This window comes from Myotis nattereri (genome assembly GCF_964212035.1).
Source record: "Myotis nattereri genome assembly, chromosome: 14".
Lineage (NCBI taxonomy): Eukaryota > Metazoa > Chordata > Mammalia > Chiroptera > Vespertilionidae > Myotis > Myotis nattereri.
In genome coordinates this window covers 12,008,230-12,029,903 of record NC_138089.1, presented here as the reverse complement: position 1 = coordinate 12,029,903, position 21,674 = coordinate 12,008,230, and the positions used below count along the sequence as shown (strand labels likewise).

Below are 21,674 nucleotides of genomic sequence, written 5' to 3'. Positions count from 1 at the left end.
CATACTTCTGTTTAGCCATGTTTTCAAGGCTTACTCTTTACTTAAGGGAAGGCTTTTAATCAGATTCATATATTAGTTGTCTGGCTAAGCCAGGATAGCGGGGTAATATTCAAATGTACCACGTATATGAAATCCAGGAGATGACCAAGCCAGAAGTCAGCACTGAAGGGAAAAGTACGGTACAGCAAGAGAACGACCAACAGAAAGAGTTCACAGATTTAAAAAAAAAATCAAACATTTTGTCTTAAATGGCATGTTCTTCCCTCGCACTACCCAACACACGTGATATTTTTGCTTCATTGTGGATTAGCTTCCTAAACCCACTCTGCCATTCTTCTGACTTTTTCTGCTTTCAGTTAACACAGTGAAAAAGGGGACCAGGACAGCGCTCTCAGAGGGACTCCAGGAGGCTGAATTTGAGCCAGCAAACAAATGTGACAGCTTCCCAGCTCTAAATAAAGCTTTCTTCCCCCTTGACAACCACACTCCCATAACACTGGCCTGAGTGCAGTTCCTGCAACCACTGCCTCAGGGCCTTTGTATATGCTACTCCTACAGCCCATCATCTCCTTCCTTCTCCTCCTCCCCTCCTTTGCAAGGTTCAGTCCTTCTCAGCTGAAATATCACTTCAGAGAGCTTCCTTGACCATCCTTTTCATGTGCTTAACTCTCAGTGTTCTCTATTCCCCACCCTGCTCATTTCTTTCATAGCATTTATCACAATCCATCCTTACGTGTGTTAATAACCCATCTTCACCCTGTTCTCCTCTGAAAGCTGTGTCCATGGCTGGCTTTCTTACCCGCTGGCTTCTAGTTGGGTCTGCCTCCTTGGAGGAGAACAGAGGGCAGCAAGAGAGCTCCTCCGGGGTCTTACTACCCTGGCGCCCTCCGCAGCAGGCTGCAGGTTGGCTGTAGTTCTCCAGCTAAGGCCCCAGTCCCACCCAGTGGCCCTCCTCACTGATTACTCTTTGCATGTGCCATCTGCTTCCTGCTGGGGCCCTGACCCACACGGGGCCTGGGTCTGATTTATTCACCAATGCATACTTGGCAAGCAGCCGAGTGCCTGGCACATGGTAGACACTCAATAAATATTTGCGGAATAAATGAATATAAAACAACTCAGAATCAAGATTTTTCTCTTCCCCATTCTTTTTGTTTCCAAAAAAATTCCTATCCAACTCTTGTATGAAACACAAACAGGGTGCTGGGACTGTGGGCGGGTGTGGGAGGCACCCCAGCACAGCTCCCTTTTAAAGAGCAGCATATTAGAGAGCCATCTGGGGGGACAGCATAAGGGCGATGTGGCACCTTATGCAGTTTCTGCAATGGAGGCCCACTGTGTCAGGGGCCGCGCTGACAGTGAATGATATTTACATCTCAATGTTCCCAGGAGGATTTGGGGTTCAGCTGCTGGATGACAATGGGGGTGGAGGGTCAAGGAGGGGATGTCACTTCTGTGAACCCATAGAGTGTGTAAAATTTTCCTTTTGCAGTAATTCTGGGCTCAGAGGAAAGCCGGCATAAAAAATGTCCTCGGATCTGATGTGTCCATTGCCAGGTAAGGGTGTGTCTCAGATGCCCCTACCACCAGGTGTCCCACAATAAACAGCTGGAGGGCACAAGTGGCAGAGGAAGCCTGTGCTTCTGGGGCAGCCTAATCCTGAGCAGAACAAGAGCCACAAAGGACAAGGCCCAGGTGTCAGGAAGCCCCACATCTGCTGCTCATCCTTGGCTCAATCAAGGACGACTGGCTAGTGTAGCACCAAGCAGCGCTCCATGACAGCGGTTCTCAACCTAGGCTGCAGGTTAGAATCCCCTGGGAATCTTTTTAAAATCCTGATTTTTGGGCCTCATCCTCCAGAAATTCTGTTTCTTTGTTGTGGGGTGAGGCCACAACATTAGTAACAAAGAAACAGAATTTCTGGAGGATGAGGCCCAGAAATCACGATTTTAAGAAGATTCCCAGGGGATTCTAATGTGCAGCCAAGGTTGAGAACCACTGCTCTAGGAGCACCTGAGACCAGGTGGAATTCCTCTCCCTGCAGGGGCCCAGCTAGAAAGAGCTGGGCAGATGGGCGTGGCTGGCTCCCTCCTGGGGCTGATAAAGATCTCCATGGACAATTTCCATCTACCCCCCATTGTCCTCCAGCTCAGGGCCCAGGCTCCATGGGCCTTTTTCTCATCTACAGACTCAGGGAACAAATTAACTCCTCTAAACTGTGGCAAATGGGAATTATCTGAGAAGTTAATTCATACGGGGTGGGGTGGGGTGGGGGCAGGGAGAGAGGGAGTCAGGGAAGGAAAGGCAAGGCGGAGACCAGCAGCTTTCTCACTGGCAAGGCCCGGCTCCATTAGTGCTGACAGGTGCTGCGTGGGTATAACTAGGCCACAGATTCTGGCAGCCTCGCGGAGCTCAGACAAGGCTGGAAACCGAGACTCAGGGAGGAAGGGCTCATCTTTCTGTGGCCAGCGTGCCTGGAGCGTCCAGGCAGAGTTCCCAGAGGTGGGTGTGGACACTGACCCCTACAGAACCATCCACCTCAAGCCCGGTCACTGGCTCTGGCCTCCCCGTCCATCCCCTTCGGTTATAATGACCCTGAGTTCCAGTCAATCTTCCTTCTTTCTGGTAAGTGAGCAATGAATGGGCTGAGGCAGAATTAAAAGGAAGGCGGCAGGGGGCTGGCACTTTGGATATCTAATAATCAAAGTGATAGTAACACTCAGACACTGAGTTTGCCAAGTGCCAGGTGTGCCAGTAAGTGCTTGTGCACACTGCTCCACAGCAGCTGCCCGTGCAGGCGTTATATGGACTCTCAGAAGCCGAGGGCCTGAGAGCCTTAGGCGCTTGCTAGAGAGGTGGTGGCATTTCAGCTAGACGGTCTGACCCTTAAACACCAAACCCCTGTGTGCTGCAGCCGAGGTCAGAGCTGGACACAGAAAGTGTCCTTTCCGCTGCAGAGGGGCTCCCGCAATGCCCAGCCAGGCAGGCCCTCACCTGGCACCAGGCCCTCCTCCGCTGTGGCTCTGAGTGGCTTCAGTGGGCACTGTGGACCGCCAGCTCTCAGCCCTGTTCTCAACCTGGGCACTGAGGGCTTATGGGGCCGAGCAGTTCTTTGCTGGGAGGGAAGGTGCTGTCAGTCATTGTAGGATGTTGAGCAGCACCCTTGATCTCTATCCACCAGAAGTCAGTAGCACTCCAAGCGGTGACAACCAAAAATGTCTTTTAAACATTGCCAACTGTTGCATCAGTGGCAGAATCCGCAGCCCTCCCACCCCGCTGAGAACCAGTGAGCCAGACCACCCTCACACTGGGCAGTTTGTGAAGGAGTGAGCACCTCAGGTGAAGGGAGATGCACATGGATCTTTCTCCCTAAGACCCAGCATCCAAATATAAAGAAAGAAATAGCAAAGGTGGGTTATTCTAGACCAGTGATGGCGAACCTATGACACGCGTGTCAGAGATGACACGCGAACTCATTTTTTTGGTTGATTTTTCTTTGTTAAATGGCATTTAAATATATAAAATAAATATCAAAAATATAAGTCTTTGTTTTACTATGGTTGCAAATATCAAAAAATTTCTATATGTGACACGGCACCAGAGTTAAGTTAGGGTTTTTCAAAATGCTGACACGCCAAGCTCAAAAGGTTCGCCATCACTGTTCTAGACTGTTCTTCTTCTCTTCTCCGTCCTCCCCCTTCCAGCTCTGAGCTCTATCTCCTCCCAAAGACACAAGTAAACCTGAAATGGACTTCTGTGCCTTTGAAAAGCAGCACTTCTGATTTGAAAGGCAGCCATTGAAGTCGACGCCTGCTGGTACAAGATGCCCTGGCAGGATCCAGAGTGCTCGCTGCTGGGCAGGACAGAATCACGGCCAGGGACTCCCACCACACGCACAACGTCAGAACCGGAAGGAAGTCCCCACAGGAATCCTTGGACTGACGACACCCTCAGGGGGGCAGATGCATCTGGGAAGGACGATCGACTCCAAGAAGCAAGAATCCCTTAGACTGCGCGCAGCTGAGTCGAAGATTTGTTCCCAGAAAAGGCCCAGGGAACACATGCACAGAAGGACAGCTTCTCCTCCTCCGTGCAAGGAGCAAAATGAGCTTATTTTTGCCCTCATTTCTTGACAAGAAAAAAATAAGAGGGAAAAGAGAAGACAGGAGCTGGATAATCTGCAAAATGGAGCACCAAGCCCCTGGGTAGGAGTTTAGAAAGGCTGTTTTCTGGAACAGCGAGGAAGGATGGGGGATGTATGCCTGCTTCAGCTAAGTGGATGGGGAATTCAGCATATTTTTAAGCTGTTATAAGTTCTTATAGCAATGAAAACACTAGGCTTTTTCTGAGTGATTCTGTGTGTCAGACAAAGACTTTATCTTCTAGATGGTGTCCCGCCTGTTTGCACAGCCTGATGTGTGACAGCTGCCTCCCAGAAACATGTCAAGGTCTGTTTTGATTTGGGAAGGGCAGGCTGGAGGAGACGCCTGGCAGAACAGGGCTAGAACAAACACACACACACACACACACACACACACACACACACACACACAGCTACCTGTGCGCTCAAGGCGATGACAGTAAAAAATAGAGGAGGGCTGGTGAAAATTTATTTTAGGTTAAACAAGCAACACACCAGCCAACCTCCAATTCTTAGGAAACTTGGTTTCATGCCTTTTGAGTTTCACGTTGATGTAGGATGGAAATGTGCCTCCTCGAAGATTAAAGTGTTTTACTATCCACGTTTTCTAATGCATTCAGTGACAACACCAAAACCACTTAGCAAGTATTACCCTTTTTCATATTTAATCCACACTGTGTAATTACGGAATACACCATCCCTATGTTTCAGATAATGTGCTCTTCACTCATGAAGGTGCTACTGACTGAAGCAAGAGCCATGTGATGCCAGAGACGTCTCCAGAACAGCACGATCTAACTTTCCTTTTGTCTAAACAGGAGTGTGGACCCAGGGCAAGGAGAAAGGAAAGTTCTAACCACAGATGAGGTGGTGAGTATGGTTGATCACTCAGGTAAGGTGAGGAGCCCAGCTTTCTCTAGCTCAGTGGTCCTCAAACTTAGTGGGCCTACACGTTCTCTGGGGGCCCTTGTTAGAAATGCTAATTCCCAGGTCTGAGCCTTGAGTCTGTTTGTGAATCTGGGGTGGGGACCCAAGAATCTGCATTGTTGACGAACATCCCAGATGAATACAATGTATGTGGCCCGTGGATTCCTCTGATTGATGGAGGGATGGTTGACTATTCACGTAGGGAAAAGCACTCCGAAAAGCTGGCTCCAGGTGGCTCGTACCAGTGCCCTGGGAGACAGTTCAGGTGTGGGCTGAAGGGCAGTAAGACAGGGGGTGATGGTTGGCACAGAGCTGCTGACAGGCCTCGGGGCCACCAGGACGCGTGGAGGAGATGCTTTTCCAAGTGGCTGAGATGAGATGGTCAAGGACCCGATAGCCTCTAAGCCAAAATATTTAGAAGGTTTGATTATGTTTGCGAGGAAAGGGAGGGTAAAAAAATGACATTTTGTTGATGGAAGTAAAAGAAAATCACCATTTAAACACAAATAAATTTGGAAACTGCCTGCATGTCCAATTAAAGAGTTGTGGTGGTATCCATTCAACTGAGCATTACTGTAGCCATTAAAGTGACGATTACAAAAGCTATGAAAACAGGCTGATGGTAGAATGTAAGTGGAGAAATTCTAGACATGAAATATTCAGTATGTTCACAACTCAGGGGGAAAAAAAAAGAAAAGAAAAATAACTCACCAGGATATAGGGGGAAAACATGAAAATTCACCAAAATATTAACACTAGTCAAGTGGTGAGATCTTGGATATGTTTTCCCCATTCCTATCTGTTCTCTCAATTTTTCTCTTCTACATTGTCTTAACTACAAATATATTTTTAAAAACCACAAGAACCTGAGTTTCAAAGCCATTTTCAAGTGCTCAAGGGCTCCCTCATTTCCTTTTGTGAGATTCCCAAATTCAAAGGTTCTAAGAGAAACGTGTCCACATTCTTTAGTAACCTGCTCTCTCAGATCTCGCACTAGTCTGTCTAAACATCTCATCTCCCCCACCCTCCACCTGGCTCCGTTTCTCCAGTGCTGCCTTTTCAGTAATAAAATGAATACAATCAGCAATCTTTTCTCTCCTGTCAGCAACCATGGTTACTTACTCTGGGCACAGATGACTGCTCACGCCCAAGGAGGTTATAAATAAGCCTCCTGAACGGTTATTAAAAACCAGGACACTGGGAAAATGTCTCCGGACCCAGAAAATGCCAGCGAGACCGTGACGTGCGGCAGGAGTGCCCCAGCCACTTGGGGGTGGGCTCTGTCCCGTCTGCCCTCTGCTGCCCTCTCACACCTGCTGTCTCTGCTTCCCCACAGACAGGGAATGAACCTAAGAGAAATGAGAGACGAACAGCTTCTCCCATGACTCTCACGCTGCTGGGCCATCTAACCCCTGTGAGCCTGGTTCAGGGCCATGAAGTGTCCACCAGGGCATGGCTTCCTTGAGGAGCACAGAGGAAGTCACCCCACGGGGCCCGTCAGAAGGTTTCCCTGAATCACATCCTCAGCACTGAGTGGACAGGGTTGGGATCCATCCCACCTGCCCCTCCAAAACACCTCCTTGCTGGTCTGAAATCCCCCCATTAAAGTCACCACAGGAACATGCCCCAAAGACCCAAAAACCATGGGTACCATACATATTGGACATTTGATGTCAAATTCAAATGGTGGTGTTGGGGGGGGCGTGTTGCTGGAGAAAGGAACAGGCCAGGGAGTTAGCCACAAATGGGGGGACACCTACAGTTCAGCAGGAGATGTGTGGTTTTTACGCTCTTCCTTTGAAGATATTATCTCGGTTTCCTTTTGAGAAGTGCCCCCCATTCCCCACCTCTTCACCCCATTGCCATTCTCATTCCCTGCAATCTCTTTGGCCTTGAGCCCATTGCCTGGCTCCCAGGATGGGCATGTGACTCAGGCCTGGCCAAACAGAGCAACCGTCCTCCCTGGCCACAGGAGTTAGCTGAACAATTGTTAGGTGACCCAAGTCAGGCAAATGGACTTCATTCTGGGACTTTCGTGACACTTAAGAAAGCGCAGTCCCCACACCCCTTGACCTAAGCTCCTTAGCCAGGAGCTGCTGAGCCACCTCTGCTGCCCCGGGAAGAGCCTGCCTGAGAACGGAGCCAGCGGCCAGGCGGGGAAGCAAGGGCAGGGGAGAGAGAAGCAGAGGCTGGTGCCGTCAGTCCTGCTGACACCTGCACCCAGCTGGGCCTGGAACCAAAACCCTGTGAACTTTGCAGTCACTTGACTTAGAAGAGATCTCATTTGTTTACACAAGTTGGAGTTGGGATTCTGACACTTGCAGCTAAGAGTTCTGTAATTCCCGTGAACAGACAATCCCCAGGCATTTGCCAAGGAGTTCCCAGGCTGGCCCGGGAGCCACCGGACGGGGCTCAAGGTGAACGGGAGGCTCTCAAGTCTGTGCAACCAGCCTGGGCACATATCCTCCCCCGGGGAGGGTGTGAACAAGGGGGGCTGAGGGTGGCCGCGCAAGTGGCAAGTCCCGGGTGCCTGCTGCCCAGGAGGTTCAACCAACAGTTTAAAGAAAGAAACTGGGTTAGAGGATGGGTATCCAAATTATGCAGGGGAATAGGAGAAATGTTCTGCATTACAAGGAGGAAAACCATGTCAGGCCTTCTTGGTGCACCGAGCCTTTGCAGATCCCCACACTGCTGTTTTCTCGTTCTTTTCGATTGCCAGCAACGCCGAAAACTCCCGCACTGCCCCTGAGCAATCAGTGCATCTCCGTGTTGCACAACCAAGTTTTCTTGTCAAGGTGTGTAGGTGATGCGTGTTAAAGGCGTGGACGTGCCCCAACAATGCAACACGGTTCCAAGGCGGCCACAGGCCCTTTCAGACTTCTGTTTCTGCTGCGTCCCTGCACATGTTGCTCAAGGACACATGCACTTCCAGCGGGTGCTGGTCTGGGTCACAAATCACAGAGAAGCCCTGGCTGGTGTTGCTCAGTGGTTAGAGCGTTGGGCGGCACACCGAAGGGTATTGGGTTTGATTCCCGATCAAGGGTACATACCTGGGTTACAGGTTTGATCTCTGGCCCCAGTTGAGATATGTGTGGGAGGCAACTAACCAATGTGTTTCTCTCACATCAATGTTCCTCTCTCACTCTCTCTCTTGCTCTCCCCTTTCCACTCTCCCTCCCTTCCACTCTCTTTAAAAAAATCAATGGAAAAATAAAATATCCTTAAGTGAGAATTAACAACAACAACAAAATTAAATCACAGAATAGGCAAATTTATCCATTTCTGTTTTCAAATTCATCTTCTTTTTGCTCCCAGAAGTCTTCCCCCACGGGCACTGGGAACCTCTGCCAATTTCCTCTCCTAAGTCACCCTCATCCTCTTATTTCAGTCTCCACCCCGTTTTTTCACCTTGGCCGCTGCCATCGTCACCTCTTTCCTGGCTGCACAGTCTTGGACTGCCTCCTAATGGGCCTCCCTGCATCAGCTTTGGCCTCTTCTGATCAATGAATTCCTCACAGGGAAGACAAACCATCTTTAAAACATGCAAATCTGACCATGTTACTTCCCCTCCCCATTTGTCCCGAAATTTCCAGGGCTTTCCATTGTTCTTAGTGGAAAGGCTCAAACCCTTAAAATAAATATTCGGAATACTTCTCCACCATCTAACCTTTCCTTCTCTTAGTTCTTTATACTCACTACCACAGGGCCTTTGCATATGCTGCTCTTGCTACCTGGAGTGCTCCTCCCCTTATCCCTTAAGCATCTCTTTTTTAGGATGTCATCTCTGAACTCCTGACTCGGCCATATCCCTCTTTGTATATGCCTTCCTAGCCCCACATTTTCCACAGATGGAATTTCATATCACACAATTAGATTGTTACTATCTATTAAACTTCACTACACTGTGAGGTACAGGAGGGCAAGGCCCATGTCTACTTTGGCTCAGCAGTGCACCCATAGCACCTTGCACAGGGCATGGCATGGACCAATAGTAATAACAGCTAATATTCCCTGAACACTTGGAGGGTATTAGGCACTGTCCTAAATTCTTTATGCAGATTAACTCATTTAATTTCCACAAAAACCTTCAAAGCACTGTTGTCATTCCACTTCAAAGATTAGGACGCTGAGGCACAGAATAGATAAGCTAGCTGCCCAAGGTTACATAGGTATTAATCTGCAAAATCCAATTTCCAACTCATTCATTCTGCTGTAGCTCACAGGGCAGGCACTCAAGGCACATTTGCTGGCTGGCTGGCTGGCTGGCTGGCTGGCTGAATGAATGAGCAGAAACCATCTTTCTCTTTCCTCACTCCTATCCATACCTGCATTCCCTTCTCACAGGTGCCGGCTCTCCCTGACCCCACCACTCCTCACAGAATCGGCTGATCCCCAAAGGATAGCCACATTCCCGGCCTCTTCATTCCCGGGCCCTTCTCCAGGGACCAGCTGTCCTGTGGTGTGGCCTCTGCCTGCAGCAACCGCTCCCAATTCCAAGTCTACCGTACGCCTGGCCCCTGTGACATGAACCATGCCCCTGCCCTGCACCACTGCCTTAGTCTCCTCTGCCCTGCTGCCCCTGCGTGGGGCCAGACCTGCACGTGTCTCCTCTGTCTCTCTGGCCTCTGACCGGGCACACCGTCCGGAACTGCCACCTTTGCTTCCTGTCATTCAGCTCTCACTGGACACTTGTGCTCTCGAGTTTCCTTCTAGCCCTGCCAGAGCCACACAGACACTTCAGCAAACTGCTGCCACAGGAAAAGGAGTCCTGTCGCTTTCGATTGAGCCACGGTATAATTATCCTGAGTGGGCTCACGACCCTTCACGTGCGGATGCACGCCACAGAGGTGAAGAGCAAGGGTTTTGCAGACCTATCTAATAGATAGTAACAATCACCCAGGCTCAGGTCCTGGTCATCAGAGGTGACTGAGGGGAGGTGACAACTCTTTGAACTGTAGTGTACTCATCTGTAAAATGGGTGTAATAATCAGCCGTATCTCACAGGGCTGTTGGGAGGGTTATGTTACCGATGAAGTCATTAGCATGTCCGGTCACAGGCAGTGGTCTGTAGTGATTATCATCAGTTACTGTCACCGTTATCACTCACTGCTGCCATGGGGTCGTGGCTGAGGGCACAGGCTCTGGAGCTAGAGCACCCATGTTTGAGTCCTCCTCCTCCACGTACACCTGTGGCCTGTGTCTCACCTATTTCACCTGTAAAATGGGCCCCTAACAACTCTACCTACCTCACAGGGAGGTGGTGAGTTAGTCCACATACTGTAAGGTGCTTAGAACTATACCGAGAGCACAGTGAACACCCAGTCATATTAGCTGTCATGGATGTTATTACTGTTTCAAATACCGTGATCATGCAGGCTGCAGGCTACTTTGGAGTTGCATTCAGGGAATGGCTTCTGCGAGGCTCCCCCTGGCGCTGTGTAAGGGGTGACCGTGCCCGCTGACTCACTCCCTGTGAACGTAGGGATACACTGTGTTTTCCAAGGAGGGATGCACACTCCCAGTTCTGGCCAAACTGGGAGGTGCCACAGCCCACATCTGAGGCTGGCGCGCCACTGGGCCGATGTGTTTTTCCAGATCTGTTCTAAGGAAAAACGGTGCCCACAGAAAGATCATGCTTCATGCCAGATTAAACATTATAGACGTATTCAATAAGGTAAGTTGCTGACCATGGGGGAAAATCCATTATCCTGAAATCTAGCTTTCATCAAAGGATCAAGGTGTTGCCACTAAGCCCTTTGTGACACGTACGTGTTACTCACAGGCTGAGATTCTAGGGTTTAAAGATGCTCCGGCAGTTCAGACACTGCCTTCTCAAAAGACTGCCGAGTTTTCTGGCAAAACCCAAAAACAACAGTGCGAGCTGGCAACAAAGATGGACTCCCCACTAGTCCGCACCGCGGCCCTGGTGGCTGCTACGTACAGTGTAGGGTCTGCTCCAGTGACATGCGGTGAAGCAGTGTTTCGAATACGAGTGGCAATCTTTCTTCTAGGCTATGTCTGACAGATCCACGGAAACACGGGAGCGCAGAATGGGTTTCTCTCATCCCCTGTCTCCACGCTCCTCCCACGCTGGTTAGGAAGAGAGCCCACCGGAGCATCTGCACACCTGGACATACGTGCGGATGTGCACGGCTGGTGGACAAGGGAGCTGCGGCCGCTAAAACAGGTCTAGAGGCCAAATTATGCACTGGCATGTTTGAGACGAGAGAGAAACAACAGAAATAAAAAGGTACCAGGTAACCATTTAAAGGGTCAGATGTGTCAAGAACTATGTTAGCGATTTTAAATGCATTATCATTTAATTCTGACAAAAACCCCCGAGAGGAAGTATGATTATTCACTAACTGTCTTGGCCGAGGAGACGGAACCTAACAGACTTGCAGTGACTCACTCCAGGTCACAGAGCTCACACTGATGAAGCTGGATCTGGACCCCGAAGTGACTCTGTAACTGGTGCTCCAAACCCTTAATGAACCAGGACTCTGAAAAGCCAGCGCTCCTGTGAGCATGTCCACCCTCCCTCCTTCGCTGCTCACCTCCCTCGCCTGTGCTGTCCAACAGGATACCTGCTAGCTACAGGTGGCTATCGAAATTTAAACTGATTAAAAAGAAATGAGATTTGAAATTTAGTTCATTGCTATTGAGCAGTTAAAATATGGCCAGTGCAGCTGATGGCCTGAAATTATAATTTCATTTAATTTTCGTTAATTCAAATTTCAGTGGTCACATGTAGCTAGTGGTTACCATGCTGGGCAGCGCTGCTCTGAGGACTTTTTCTCGGCTGCATCAGACATGGCTCACGCTGCTTTCCAACGCTCAGAGACAGAGGGGCACGAGTTTCTATGCCCAAGGAGCCATAGAAAACCCCGGGTCTAAAGTCCCTGCCTCTTTCTTAAGATCAGAGACTATATGTTCTTCAAATGTACCTGCGTGGCCTTTCCAACGTTCCCCAACTCCCAGATCTGAGTGCCCCGTAAGTTCCAGGGTGAGGACAAGAAAATAAGAACAGACAAAACCCAGGAACAAGTGTTCTCAGCAGGGAACTGGTTAAATCGCAGGCTCCGGGGTCCCACCTCTGCAGGCTCTGCTGTGTGTGTGTGGGGGGGGGGGGGGCTGGGGGCCTGGAGTCCATGTTTGAATCAAGCAGCTAATGATTGGGATGCAGGTGGTGTCGCTTTGAGGCGCTGCTTTGGAGGCTGCCGCCTTACTTATCTCCTGGCCTCTTACACAATTATAGCACATCAATCTTCGGAGAACAGCCCAAGCCGGGCTGGAAGCCAGGCAGTCATCGCTCCGCACTAATTGCTCACTTCTACGACATTAGCAAGGTGCTTAGTCACCAAGGCCCGCGTTTTTCCATCTGAAACACGGGGGTGAGGATGTGTGCTATTTGTCCTCTAGGACAAGTGAGAACACAGGTGTGGAAGCATTCGAGGGGGACAGCAGCTAAAAACACACGCGTAGACATCCCGCAACTCAGAGACCCGTTCTGCCTGTTAGCAGAGAGTTTACCTAGATTTCACATTTTTTAAAAATGCAATTTTTTTTAAAGCTATCTCCACAAGAAGAGAACACTTGTTCTCTTGGTTTTTCTTTTTCTTTTGTTAATCCTCACCCAAGGATATGTTCTTATTGATTTTAGAGAGAGAGGAAGGGGAAGGGGGGGGGGAGAGAGAGAGAGAGAGAGAGAGAGAGAGAGGAGAGAGAGAGAGAGAGAGAGAGAGAGAGAGAGAGAGAGAAACATCTATGTGAGAGAGAAACATGGATTGGCTGCCTCCTGCACTCACCCTGAACTGGGATCGAACCCACAACCTAGGTATGTGCCCTGACTGGGAATCGAACCCACACCCCCTGGTGCACGGGATGATGCTCCAACTGACTGGGTCACCCAGCCAGGGCAAGTGCACAGCTTTACCTTGTCTGAGCAAGTGGGAGATTTGACAGCATGGGTTCATGTTAGGTTGCAGCCTGGTGGTTAGGAGTCACATGGGGTCATGTGCACAGGTTCAAGCCCTCCCCACCTTTGAAAAGCCGGGTCAAGTCCCTGAGCCTCTCTTTGCCTCAGTTTCTTCAACTCTCAAATGAGAATTTAATAGTCTTCCTCCCTCACTGGGTTGTGATAATTAACCGAGTGAATATTTATAAAGTGCTTAGAACAATGTTTGGCACATGGCAAGAGCTGTGTCACTAGCTGAGTGAATAAATAACTGCATGTGGCAACACGCAGCGGGAGCTCACCTGAGCGTTTACCGGTCTCCACCCAGAGTCCCTGGGCTGTGGGATCCGCTATACCCGGTAGATGTGGTGTCCCTCCTCTGGGCCAGGCCACCAGGAGCAGATACGCTCAGTGTATCTCAGAGCGGTACTTCTCAAGCGACGCGTGGTGACGGACCAGCTTATTCTGAATCCGCTGTGGACTGATGGGTGCCTTCCTGAACAGGACTGATGCACAGCAATGCCACATGCAACTCCCGCAACGCACCACGGGTTCTGCTACACCCTCGCTGGTGGGCAGCTGGGCCCATAATGAGCACAACAAACATGCACTTGGGTGTTGTCAGATTGCTCTTCGAGTCCCTAAACAGTGTCCTTTCAGTCCTTATCTCGCTGGGCACTGCGGCCAGCCTGGGCCTCAGGCCCTCGGAGTAGCGCCAGCCTAGGGAGCATCTCCACGTTGCCACACGCACACGAACCAGCCACTGGGGCTGGAGAGGGTGGGCATCGGGTTCCCCCTCTCTCTGTCCTCTCCACGTCTGCCCTTGGCAGCTCTGTCCATGCCTCTTTTGTTGTTGTCTGCACACTAAAACCAGCTCCCTAATGAGAGTCTGGGCAGCACAGCCTCCAGCTCACAGCTGTCCCTCCTCCTGGATGTCGCCTTTGACCAACAGGAGCTGCCTTGCCCCATGCCACAACCACAGCCTCGCGTCCCAGTCGCTTGCCAGGAGCCCAAACCCAATGACTGACTGACATGGTGGTGCCAACATCAGCCCCTTTTCTGCAAGAGGGAACCAACTGGGCGGCACCATCCCCAGCGCCCCGTGAGTCGGGCTGAAGCTGGCTCCTGTCCCCACAGCACCCTTCACTTGGCTCCTCCCCCTCCCTGTCCTGTGTCCCCCTCGCCCCCTCCTTGGAAGCACCCTCCGCACGTCACAGGCACCCGGATGTCTGCCTCAGCTCTGCTTCTCGGGAATCCAGTCACAGAAGCCATCTGAGACTTGGGTGCATCTTCCCCAGTGACCTGCTGGCGGGGGCGCACAGTGGGACAGCATGCACACCCTGAGGACCGGCATCAGGTCACCCCGAGGCCATCCAGGCCGTGTGCCTGCCGGGGAACAGAACCTACCTGTGGTGTTAGACAGGGCCAGCGACTCCATGGAGCCCCGAGGGGTCTGCTCCGTGGGCGTCATGTCCTCGGTGTATTTCAGGGAACTGAGTGGACGGCGGGTCCGGCACTGCTGAGCGGACATGCCCCCTTCCTCCTCCTCCTCCTCCTCGTATTTGGGGACCTGGATGCTGCCTCGGGCCTCGCCGAAGCTCTGGCTGGACATGTCGCTGTAGCTCTCCTGGGACCGCAGCCTTCCCGGGTAGTAGTCCTCTCGGCACTCCTGGATGAAGCTGCCGCCATGCCCCTTCAGGGCCAGGGACGAGCTCCTCTTGGGGTTGCTGAAGTGCGGGGCCCACATGTCGGGCGCGGCGCCCGCCCCCTGCGCCCCGGGGCTGTAGGAAGTTCTGATGTTGCACTGGCTGAGCAGCTGCAGGGGGCTCTGTGGCTGGCCCTGCTCCAGCTTGTTCCCATAATGGAAGGGCTCGTCCCGGCTCCTCCAGATGGGGTCCCGGTTGAGGCTGGGCGTCTGGCTGGCCAGGCTGAGCAGGTCCATCTGCAGCGACAGGGGGTCCACGTCGGCGGACAGCCGGTTGGAGCTCACCTGCAGCTGGCCGTGAGGGCTCAGCACGGGCTCCTCCGTCTTGCCCTTGTTCTTGCCGATTTTGGCGCTGCGCCGGGACTCCTTGGCCCTGGCATTCTGGAAGGCTGAATCGGACGAGTCCGAGCCATTGGGGTCCTCCCCGGCGCTGCAGGCCCGGGAGCAGAATATCTGGCCCTGCTTGGGGAGGAAGGGCCGCCCGAGGAGGGACTTCTTGCAGTGAGCGCAGCAGAAGCAGGTCTCGGTGGCGTGCCAGTGCTGGCCGTCGTAGGTCATCTGGCCCTGGTCGATCCCTGAGGAGAGAAGACACGGGAGAGGCTGACGAGCGGCTCAGACTGCTCGCTGCACTGTGAGGCGTACACATGCTGGTGTGGCCGGGGCTCCACCTGTGGCAGGATCCATGTGACTACACCCGTGGTCAGGCCCCTCGTAAATGGTACTCATGTCCTACCACCCGCGCCTCCTTCTAGTTCCAGGCGGCTCCTTGTAACTCATTTGCTCTGAGTAGAGAAACTAGGTCAGAATGGCCTGCCATGAATCCTGCCCGGGGCACACTTCTCCAGACAAACAGCATCATGATGCCAACGGAGGACAAATGCTTTGCATAGAGGTAAACTCATACAACCCCTCCAGGGCATGAGGAGGTGCCTCACATCATTTCCATTTTTTTTCAGATGAGAAAACAGGCACAGGAGGCTAGAGAACCAGCCGAATGTGAAACAGCTGGGGTCACAGATGGGATCTACCCAGGAAATCTGGCCCTTCCCACGACATGGGTACCGCCTCCTTCACTCTGCTTAGGGGTCTGCGCAAAGGTCAGCTCCTTGGGGAAGTCGTCCTGTCCACCCCACTGACACCTCTCCGTCACCGCCACCCACACCTGCTGCATTTCTCTTTATAGAATCATCCGCCTGCCATCGGGCTGCACACGCGCACCTGTTCCCTAGTTCTCCCTCCACAGCAGCGACGCTCTGGGACCATTATCCCGTTCCTCTGTTTCCCCCAGGAGCGTGGCCGGGGCGCCGAAGGGCTCTCCATACGCTGAACTGGTGGGCGAACTGAATCCCTCCGCCAGTGTATGCCACTCGGAAGGGTACCCACTTTGTCCTGGTCCCGGGCGGCGCTGGTACACACAGTCTCCTCACAACTGTGTGAGACCCGCCCACAGCCCCGCTGCCCTTGCTCTCAGCGCTCTGCCTTCTTCCTGTTATAGGACTTAGTCTCCCCATGGGGCCCCATCTCCCTGCCACCCTGGGGCCGCCCAAAGCTACACCTGGACCCAGTACTGGCCAGGAAAAGAACGTGTCTCCCAGCCCAGTGGCTGGCTCAGGGTGGGTAGGTGACTTGCACCCGGCCAAGAGGAGTCCTGGGGCTGGAGTATGACACTGGCTGCAGAATGAAAGCCAGAGCTGCGGGGGGCCCATCCTGTGGGGACAGCCTGCTGAGAACACAGCCCCACAATCGCTGTGGAAGGAAGGGGACCTCTGGGGTCTGACATGAAGGTCTTTTTGAAAGGCAGTACTGACATGATCCTTCCCCTTTGGTGGTTAAGAATCCTAAGCCTTTGCAGGAATAACTTTCAGAGCCTTGTCCAGAGAGGCGGCGAACAAAACCGAGAGACAAGAGAAGGCCAACACTGGGCAGCTCTCCTGCCCTGTTGGTGCACCCTCACTTCCCGGCCCCGGGCCCAGGAGAGTGAGGCGTAAGGCACAGGCTTCTCTGCTGGGCTCCTCCCCAAGACAAGGGTCTTGGTTTCTTTAGGAGTCAGCCCTAGGAACCCAGAGGGGACTGTTAGAGGGACAGGAGCCGCCACCAGGGCCACCCCAAGGGGAGTGGGACACTGGACAACTGGCTTCCACTCAGCACCGCGTTCCCCACAGGGGTGAGAACTGGCTGAGGCAGGACGCCGGGGTGGGCAGCACCCTGGCAGGTGAGCGAGACCCTGCCATTCCAGTGGCTGTGAAGATGCCGAGCTCCATCAGCTTGGGTTCAAATCCGATTCTGCCGCTGTCCGGCTGTGTGACCCTAGCCAGTCGTCGGCAAACTGCGGCTCGCGAGCCACATGCGGCTCTTTGGCCCCTTCAGTGTGGCTCTTCCACAAAATACCGACTTTTGCGCATGGGCCACGAAATTTCAATCGCACTGTAGGTGCGCCCACACATGGTATTTTGTGGAAGAGCCACACTCAAGGGGTCAAAGAGCCTCATGTGGCTCTCGAGCTGTGGTTTGCCGACCATGGCCCTAAGCAATGGCTCCATCTCTCTGTGCCTCCGTCTCTCCCTAAGGGAACAGGGGTGATTGTAGCACCTCCTTCATGGTTATTGTGGGGATTGACGGAGTTAATATGCAGAGAATGCTTAGACCCCTGCCTGTAACTATTCTCGTCTTGTATTTTTTTAGGTCTTAATGCCTGTCTCCCTCTTGGCTCTGATGGCCGCTGCCTGGACGCAGGCCAAGGGCGAACTCAGGCTGACTTGGTCTCTCCACCTCTCTCTCTCCTCTCCTCCAGGGACCCGAGCTGCCCTCCGGGCTGCCCTGGGTCCTCACTGTGGGCTCCTGCTCAGCACAGATCCCCGCAGCTGCAGCCTCCCCTCCGGTCACAGGCCTGTCCTCCACCCGCTTCTCCGTGCTTCTCTGTGCTTCTGTGAGGAAACATGCTCAGATAGGCAGCAGGGGCCTCCTTCTGGGGGTGCGGGCCTCGCAGAAGGCTGGGTCTCTGTGCGGAGGGGCCGGGAGGCGTGCTACAAAGTGGCCCAGCCGGCAGCCGAATGTGGTCCCTGATAACCATCAGCGACAGTCACATGGTGCCCTGAACTGCCCCTGAACTCTGAACATCTGGAAAGGGCTCTGCCGGTCCAGGGAAGTAAGCGCTCTTTTCTCTCCCCTCTAAGCCCTTTAAGTACTTCTCTGAGGGCGATGTGTCTACTGCTGCCACAGCCGCCGTCTGTTTATAGGACTGTTTGCTGTGCGCAGGCAAAAGTACCGTTGCCCTAGCAACGGCGGCCTGATGCAGGTCTGCTCTGAGCAGCTATATAAATACGGAATATTTGCAGAATGTGGTCAGAGTAAAGCACCAGGGACTGTGGTATGCATGATACACAGAGCATACCTTCACCGCCGCAGGAAATTACGTTTTACAGAAAAGTGGGCCTAGAACAAAAAAAACCAGGGGCAGCGTTTTAACGCAGCAGAGACAGTTCTGCAGGCCGCGGAGCTCTTTTCTGGTAAAACACGCACGCCTTTGTATGGATTTAGGAGGAAAGAAGAGGGAACACCAATCACCGTTCTTGAATAGCTAGAAGTGAAGAGAGAAGGCGGGGCCTTCTGAGGGGCGGCGGCTGTGGGCGCGGTCAGGTTTTCTCTCTTCGTGCCACTGAGCGCAATCCACTGAGCGCAATCCGCAGTGGCAGTGTCTGGAGCGGCTCTGACACCCCCCAGGAAAGGGACAGAAGACGCAGAAACACTGATGAGAAGGGGCATTGCTGCTGTGAGCACGCTTTCTGTACACTCAGCCCCTCTCACCTGAGCAAGCACCTACTTACAGACTCAGACTCACAGCGAGAATGTGGGGCAGGTAGGTGCTCTGTCTCCCCTGACAGCGTCCCACCCTCGCCCTTCCTCACGGGCCCAGACACTTGTCCAAACCAGGGTCTCCATTCCCTAACGCTTACCGTTTAAGGAAGCTTATCTCTGACTGCTCTGACCTCGTGAGAGTGAAAGCTGTGGGATTCTTGGTTGGCACCAGGCCCTGGAGAGTGAGGTGTTTAGGGCTGGGGAAGGAACCTGGGCGTCCCTCAGGCCCCAGGAGGGAATGCTGCTGGGCAGAGGTTAGCACAGCGGTGCTCAGCCCTGGGCCCGGAGAGGCCGCCAGCCCGGGAAGGCCTCCCAGCAGCAGGCCGTTTGGGACGGACACCCGACAACAAAGGACTGAGCACACGTAGGTGCCTTGTCCACAAAGCTGTGATTTCTGTCCACGCACGAAACCCTCCAAATGACTAGCTGATTTTATATTTGAATGCATCACTTCTGATGAACCAGGGAAGCATGTCAAACTCACGGCCCACGGGCAGCATGCCTCGTTTATTTGGCCCGTGTTAGCCTTTGAGTTTGACATGCTTGAACGGGGGAGACAAAGCCACTTCTCCCTGTCCCTGATGAAATCTCTGACTTCCTCCCCATCGACGCACCGCAGGTGAGACGCTGGCAGCGTCTGAGCACGTTGCCTGGAATGGCACAAACCACAGGAAGACCAGCTGCTGGCCTCACAGACCTTCATCCCCGGCCAGCTTTTCTTTCTTTTTAAAGGGCAGCTCTTTCTCAAGGTGCCAGAACAGGCAAGTTGAAGGAAGAAGCCACAGATGACCGGAATGGCGTTGGAGGGCGAACAAATTGGTTAGTATGTGCAGAGGGAAAATGACTTTCCCCATCTCAGAACTGCCACTTATTTGGGGAGTTTATAGCTTATGGGCTATTTGAGGTTTTCTTGCTTTGTATTTGGCTGGGTCAGCCTTTTTTTTTTTTTTTTTTCAGACATGCTTGCCAGAAGCCATTTGGTTTTCTTGACTATCCTACCAAGAAAGCTGCTTTGGTTCCTCCCTCTATGAACACTCGAGTTTTCCAGGGAGGCAGTGGAAGACATCTGTTTATATTTTCCTTCTGAGCCCCTCCCCTTCCCTTGGCAGCGGGGCTGTACATCACATGTCCCACCCAGGGGTGGGGCTATGACTCAGGCAGACCAATAGGAACCTCTTATTCTCTTGTTTCCAGAGCAGAACACATGACCAGACCAGGACCTATGGGGCTCCTATATAGAGAACCTGACTTGGGTACTGGAAGAGCACAGCCCCACTCCTCTACAGGATACAATTGCTAAGATGCACATAATTGGAGGGTCATCGTGGCCACCATGAGAAGGCAGCTTGCTCCCGAAGGATGCCAACAGAAGGCAAGCCAAGGAGAGACACAGAGGGAGAAAAAGAGTTTGTTTAAACCCTTGATCCATCTCTACCTGATGTCAGCATGCTCCTTGGCCTTTCTAGTAATGTACGCCGAGAGAGTCCCTTTATTCACTTACGCTAGTATGAGCTGGGTTTCTACCATTTGCACCCAAAGGGATTCTAATGACACCAGACACAGAGAAGGTCCAGTCCCAGGAGGACCGGGCTGAGCCCCGTGTGTTGCCTCACCTATGTGCTGGGCACAGGTGTCGCAGTATTCCGCATACAAGGACTCGAAGCAGTGGCAACAGTAGGGCCTTCCCTCCTTCATGATGTAGCGCTGGCCGCCCAGCACCGTCTCGCACTCGAAGCAGCAAAAGTGTTTCATGTGCCAGTGCCGCCCCTCGGCTTCGGTGCATTCGTCGGCGAAGATGATCTGGAGATGGGGAAGCCGGATGGTTAGGACCCGGCCAGGAGAATGCACGTTACATGAGGACAGGGAGGGGCCCAGACTAGAAGGGTGGGAAAGCTGTCCCCCCCGACAAGTTGTTAAACAGAAGTGGGTCAGAATATGCTCATTCTATACCTAATCAGCTCCCACATTTGGATTTGCCTGAAGTACAATTAAACACGGTTTTCAGTCTGGCCTTGTAATTAGTTTAACCACATTTTAATAAGAGAAAGAATGTTCTAAATATGAAGAATATAGAGCAGGACCCAAAACTGACAGCTCATGGGCATTTTGAACATACGTATCTGTTTTACCTGACCTACACTTTTAAAAAGTGGGAAATGCCATATAAACACCTGGAATCCTGGTTTATCTTTTGAGTATATCATATGTGGCAACACGCAGTGTATGTCCCCGTGTAGCCGAGTAGCTGGGGTGGGAAGAGGCGCTGCTGCTCCCAGGTGAGTGGTGAGTTCTCAGTTTGGTCCTACTCGTCACCACTCACTGTTGCCTTAACATGAGCCACCTTCATGTGCAATATCTGTTGCCGTCAGAGCATCTGTGTTTTGACCTTTAATGTAGAGTTTTTAAAAATCTAAAGCATAGATTTAAAAGCTTCCTACAAACTACAGTAATCAAGACAGTGGGTACTGGTATAAGAATAGACATATAGATCAACAGAACAGAATTGGAAGTACAGAAATAAACCCAAACATTTACGGCCAATTAATTATCAACAAGGGTGTCAAGGACATTCAATTGGGGAAGAATAGTCTCTTCAACAAATGGGGCTGGGACAAGTGGAGAGCCACATGCAAAAGAATGAATCAGAACCCCTACCTCACACTACACACTATAGGAACTCAAAAGGATTAAAGACCTAAGGAGCCAAAAACTATAAAATACCCAGAAGAAAACACAGGTATAAATGTTCATGACCTTGCATTAGGCAATGGTTTCTTAGGTATGATACACTAAAAACGAAAGCAACAAAAGAAAAAATATATAAATTGGACCTTATCCAAGTTAAATTGTTTTGTGTTTCAAAGGACATCTTCAGGAAAATGAAAATATAACCACAAAATGGGAGAAAATACTTGCAAATCATGTATCTGATAAGAAACTAGTATCAACAATATATAGTTACAATTCGACAGTGAAAAGAAAAATCATATAATCTAAAAAAATGGGCCAAGGATTTGAATAGACATTTCTTAAAAAAAGAAAAATACACAAATGGCCAATAAACACATGAAAAGATGCTCAACATTATT

At 51.7% G+C, this 21,674-nt stretch overlaps 1 protein-coding gene across 2 annotated transcripts in view; it reads right to left on the bottom strand.

Moving 5' to 3' along the window:
• The window catches only part of PRICKLE2 (prickle planar cell polarity protein 2), a gene marked incomplete at both ends in the record, with an annotated part of 316,207 nt that overhangs the window by 20,033 nt on the left and 274,500 nt on the right, over window positions 1–21,674 (bottom strand). For both annotated transcript variants that reach the window (XM_081105628.1, XM_081105629.1), the window contains 2 exons: window positions 14,433–15,305; window positions 20,199–20,385. In XM_081105628.1, the coding sequence (XP_080961754.1) occupies window positions 14,433–15,305; window positions 20,199–20,385 (1,060 nt within the window). The remainder of the gene's footprint in view (window positions 1–14,432; window positions 15,306–20,198; window positions 20,386–21,674) is intronic.